At 38.1% G+C, this 5,704-nt stretch overlaps 1 protein-coding gene across 1 annotated transcript; it reads left to right on the forward strand.

The window, feature by feature from the left end:
• Positions 1 to 2,981: 2,981 nt before the first annotated feature.
• On the forward strand, positions 2,982 to 4,226 carry LOC126412914 (piggyBac transposable element-derived protein 4-like). The gene is made up of 3 exons (XM_050082802.1): positions 2,982 to 3,105; positions 3,175 to 3,873; positions 3,976 to 4,226. Exons 1-3 carry the CDS (start codon positions 2,982 to 2,984, stop codon positions 4,224 to 4,226), a joined length of 1,074 nt encoding a protein of 357 aa, XP_049938759.1.
• Positions 4,227 to 5,704: the final 1,478 nt, after the last annotated feature.

Genomic DNA, 5,704 nt, shown 5'->3' on the forward strand with positions numbered 1-5,704 from the left:
TAAAACTAATCCATGTGAGTATTGGGTCTGTTATTTCATACAGCAAAAATATTAAAATTTTTAATTATCTTTGACCTTCTTGAGACTTGAATATTGTCAAAACACTTCAATTTTTATTTAACCTTCAATGTGACGTGCTTTCTTGCACAATATGTAGACACAGATGTGTCAAGATTTCATCAGTCATAGATAATTGTCAACTTCCATCATCTTACAGTAAAAAATAAAGGACAGGAAAATCTTTTGCTGATCACCAGCACTGCCTAATGATTACCATACACTAATAAACACATTTTTGTTACAGAAATAAAGGATGCAGTGAAACTAAGCATACATTTTATTATTAGGGGACAAATACCGAATGAAACAATTCATGTTTTCATACCCATATATGGAAATGCATCATATAAGTTAATGAGGAACAAAAATGTAATAACACACTATCTGTGTAAAAGAGGTAAAGTCGAAAATCATCTTTGTATCCTGTCTATGGAGTTCATGTGGACTGATTGTTGGTTAGCTCAAATAATGACAACAATAATAAATTAAAAAAGGGCTTTCACAAACTAATAAAAAAGAAAGAAATATTCTAAAAGCTTTTTCTCAGAATTCATATATTGGCTAAACAGAAATTGCGAATGCCTCTGGAATATGAAACTTCCTGGCAGATTAAAACTGTGTGCCCGACCGAGACTCGAACTCGGGACCTTTGCCTTTCGCGGGCAAGTGCTCTACCTACTGAGCTACCGAAGCACGACTCACGCCCGGTACTCACAGCTTTACTTCTGCCAGTACCTCGTCTCCAACCTTCCAAACTGGCAGAAGTAAAGCTGTGAGTACCGGGCGTGAGTCGTGCTTCGGTAGCTCAGTTGGTAGAGCACTTGCCCGCGAAAGGCAAAGGTCCCGAGTTCGAGTCTCGGTCGGGCACACAGTTTTAATCTGCCAGGAAGTTTCATATCAGCGCACACTCCGCTGCAGAGTGAAAATCTCATTCCTCTGGAATATGTCAATCTAGCATTATTCAAATTTTACACATAGATTGAATATCTTATCATGTGTCACTCAGCATATTGACAGGAGTAAGTCCAGAAGACACATATATTTGTTTTATTTTATCTTCTCTTATATTTATGGAATTCTGTAGGTTAATTCTGATACTATATTGGGCCAACTGATTCTTTCCACGAGAAATTCTCTGTATCAATGAGGCAATCTTTACAAAAAAAATGGAATTTTGTATATAAGAAATAAGCATTATTTGGCTGCTGACAATCTGCTGTGAGCTCACACAGGGTGGACAATAAGCTGTGGTGTGCACACATCTGATGTAGAATTATTGGAGACTATATAATTGCTCCTTAATTTGTTGGCAAAACCTTAATAAGTAACAGACATGGACAATTTTTTTTATTGAAGTCCCACTGGCTCTCCAAGAGAAAGTATCACTTGGAAGAAATAGACATATAAAGCATCAGCACAATGGGTGCCTGGTTCACTATTTGTTTGCATCCCAGCATGCACTCATCCAACTGTTTCCTAATTACATGTTCTGATGGCTCCACTTTCTTTTGTGACTGCTTCTGTTGTTGTTGCTGGTATCATAATTTTATAATATAAATGTGTGTCTCAAAATCAAACCTGTATTAATTTTTTTATTCATGTTAAGATATTACATGGTCCAGTCACCGCCTCTGTTTGATGTCAGAATGGAGTAGCATCTTTGGTTGACAGAGTTGTGTACATTCAGAGCTCTCTTATAAATGAGTGTTATTTGTGTAATGACAATATTTTAAGGCAATATTATATCACAAATAAATAAATTAGTATCTACTGTAAGCCATCTGTTGGTTTCTCTATTATCTGCTTATTTTTCAGAAAAAGAAAACATTTAATAGGCATGTATTTTGGCCTAGGTTTTGTTTACATTATCATACACTGTTAAATTACTTGATTATTTCAATAAAGTACAGTTTGTGAGGTAACATGTGAGTTGTGGCACCTTGAAGATATTCTAAGTTCGGAGTTGGTGTGGCCGAACGGGCCGCTCGGCAAGCAGGGACCCGGCAGCAAACACGTGGCGCCGAATGTTAGCTGAGCAAGAGCCCCAGCGCATGGTCCAGGATGATTGCATGGCTGGGAATTCCATGTTGACGCTGTGGCGAGGACGATGCTTTGTGTCAATGAAGGAGATTTCTATGCCAGGAGTGCCAAACATGGCGGACTTTGTGAAACCTTAATGGCAGGCTTTTCACAGTTCATATAGAAATTAATAGTAGCCAGAGGAATCATGATACCTCAAAAAGAAACATGTACATTACCATTATTTGCAAGATGATTCTGATGGAGTAATCAGATTTTCAAAATCTTTATTAGTTTATAGTTTAGTATCTGACGGTAAATTATACAAGTAACACCCAGAGACGCATTTCCAAAATTTAAACACTTCATCTGATTTCATCAATTGGCATGTCTTTAGAAAGCTATTAGTGTAAACCTAAATTGGTATAAATTACAGACATGTAACTTGAATAGTACATGAGTTATTGGAGGTCAAAGTGTCCGATTACTATCAATCGTGTCAGGCCATAAGTACTCCAAAGTGACACGAAAAAATGGTAGCAGCATGCTTACACATGTATTTATTTGTCTATGTCTTTGTTTATATCCGATATATAACTGGTTAACACTTTGAGTCTGAAACTCGAGCACAGCTTGTGTGACAGGCACGCTGTGAGCATCCCATGCCCGAACTCTGCTCGTCTTCCTCCATTCGCTTTGTTTTTGTTGCGCTCGCATCTAATATTCAGGTTTGGCATGCTGTGATCTGCCCACTGCATGGCACTGCCATTGTGTGGATATTTCTGAAACTATTTTGGCATTGTCAAGGATAATCCTCAGTTGTTCAAAAACACTGTACTGTCGCGTGGCACCATAGTTTTTGTGCATTTCTAGTTGCACTTGCAGTGCATTTTGCAATAAATATGTCAAAGTTTTTGGCTAATACTGAGACTGAGAGGCTTTTAAATGAGACATTTGTTGATTCCAGTTCCAAAGGGGACATTTCTGAAAGTGAATACAGTGATTTTGCTTCTGAAGCAGACTCAGGTACAAAAGCAACATTGGTTTTCCTTTCCATGGTTATACATTGTTTTGTGTAATAAGTCTGCTATTTAGGTTACGTGTCCATTGCATTTTTCAGACAAAATTTCACCTCCGTGATATATAATGTACTGCCTAATACTGAAGGCAGTACTTCAAATGTAGTGCCATCTACAGAGTCACCACGCAAGAGAAGACGTTCTAGTGTTCCAAAATCTTCGGATGCAGAATTAGGGTGGACTGCATTAGACATGCAACCTTCATTGCCTGAATTCAAAGAGGAAAGTGGACGTGTGACAGAAGTGGGTGACTGCAGCAGTCCTTTTGATATTTTTTCAGTTTTTATCCCTGAATCAGTGGTGAAACACATTAAGGCAGAAACTAACAGGTATGTGAAATCTATTGCAGATAAAATCAGAAGATCACGCAAAATGAAACCCAACAGCATGTGGAGCTCATGGACTGGGGTACAGCTTCATGAAATGTATTTGTTCTTTGCTGTCATAATCCACATGTGCCTGGTGAAGAAAAATAATCTGCATAATTATTGGTCTACAAACAGCTTTGTTTCCACACCTTCTCCAGGTTCAGTTCTCGCTAGAAATAGATTTTTTGCTATTCTCTCTTGCCTCCATGTAAATGACAATGTCTTGTACATTCCAAGAGACGAACCTGTCCACAATCCCATGTACAAAATCAGACCATTCCTGAATCATTTACTCACACAGTTTCCAGCACCGTTTTCACCTGAGGAAAATCTCACTATAAATGAAGGTGCCTGTGGATTCAGGGGAAGAGTTATGTTTCATGTCTGTACAAAAAACAAACCTGACAAGTATGATATCTAACTGTTTACCTTGTGTGATGCAAATACAGGATATGTTTTACACACTGAAGTTTACACAGGTAAAGGGCAGGAAGACAATTTAGTCACTGCCCTTTTTCAGAGACTTCTGTCTGGCTACCTCAAAAAGGGACAAACTGTTTATATGGACAGATATTACACTTCACCTGCTGTTTTTGATTTCCTGTTGGAGAATAAGATGAAGGCTGTGGGGGCGAGCATGCCTAATCGTAGAGGGCTTCCTAAGCAAGGTGTAGTCAGCAAAAAACTGAAAAAAGGGTGACTGTACATTTATGAGGAAGGAACATTTGTTGTGCCTGAAGTGGAGGAAGACAAGAGTGTTCTGTGTTTGTCAAGTTTTCACAAGATGGCCAAAAGAGAAGTAGAAGTACATAGCAAAGCAAAATGGGTCTGACAAAGAAAATGAAACCAGATGCCATTCTAGACTACAACCTCAACAAGACAGGTGTAGACAGAAATGACCAACTTATATCTTACTACCCTTTCAAGAGAAGGCAAATGAAATGGTGGAAGAAACTGTTTTTCCATCTTTTTATAATGTCAGCAGTGAATACTTTCATCTTGTACCGTAAAACAAGAAACAATCAGAATAAAGGCTACCATTTGTCAAATTTTCTTCTGCAATTAGGTGAAGAATTTTCAAAGAAAGGTGCTGTACATCAACATACTGCTACTCCCTAAAATGCGTGTAGCAGCAGACTCCTAGGAAGACATTTTGCAGACAGGATTCCTTCCACTGAAAAGAAGGCGCATCCCACAAGAGTGTGCAAAGTTTGTGCAGAGAAAACAAAACTGTCCAATGGAAAGTCTTCAAGAAAAGAAACAGTACGGTGGTGCCCTGACTATATAATTCCACTGTGCATGCCAGAGTGTTTCAAATTGTACCATACAGGAGCAAATTATTGTTAAATGTACAGATAAGAATCTCTGCAGAATTTTTTTTCACTAAATATATACTGCAATGTAAATAAAATTTGTGCCCTAAATTTGTATTTAAATGTGCTTTATTTTACAAATGGATCAAATAGGAACCTTTCCTTCTAAAAAAAAAAAAAAATGTTTCCATATCTTTAAATAAGGTTATAAGAATGAAATGATAGTTAATTAAAGAGATGCCAAAAATTCCCGGGATTCTGTTACATGCATGCTCCAAAGTGTTCGGGACTCAAAAGTGTTAAATATTTACTGTGTTTTAGAAAGCACAGTGACATTAGGCTACTGGCCTACCTTTTGCTCTATTCCTTTGATATATGTTAATTTAATTTGTTTATGTATTTAATAATGTGTGTTAGAGCATGTTTATGGTCCCGCCGTAGGAATATCTATTTAAGTTTAAGTTATTTAAATGTAAATCCAGTATTCATTGCGTTTGTGTGGGTGCATTGGCTTGAAGACATGGTGCGAGCACTCTAGCCAATCACAGCGTTCGTGAAAGGGGAGACTGGATCAAAGTGGGAGAAGAGTTCAGGGAATACACGACAGGACTGGGAGGTGCTGGATGGCGCAACGGATGCACAGTGGCAGAGAGACTTGGAGAGTGTGGAGCGGTTTGCACATAGTCGCAAGAGATAGAAATACTTTGGAGTGCCGACTTGTGAACTTTTGAGACTTCCGAGGTTTCAACAGTGAAGATGTAGTACGCGTTTAGAAGTGAATATCTCGCAAGCTATGTGGTCATTCATAACTAATTACGTGCATTAGGAATCTATTGTTTCACTGTTCTTCAACTCATATTTTATT

Source organism: Schistocerca serialis, chromosome 7 (genome assembly GCF_023864345.2).
Source record: "Schistocerca serialis cubense isolate TAMUIC-IGC-003099 chromosome 7, iqSchSeri2.2, whole genome shotgun sequence".
NCBI lineage: Eukaryota > Metazoa > Arthropoda > Insecta > Orthoptera > Acrididae > Schistocerca > Schistocerca serialis.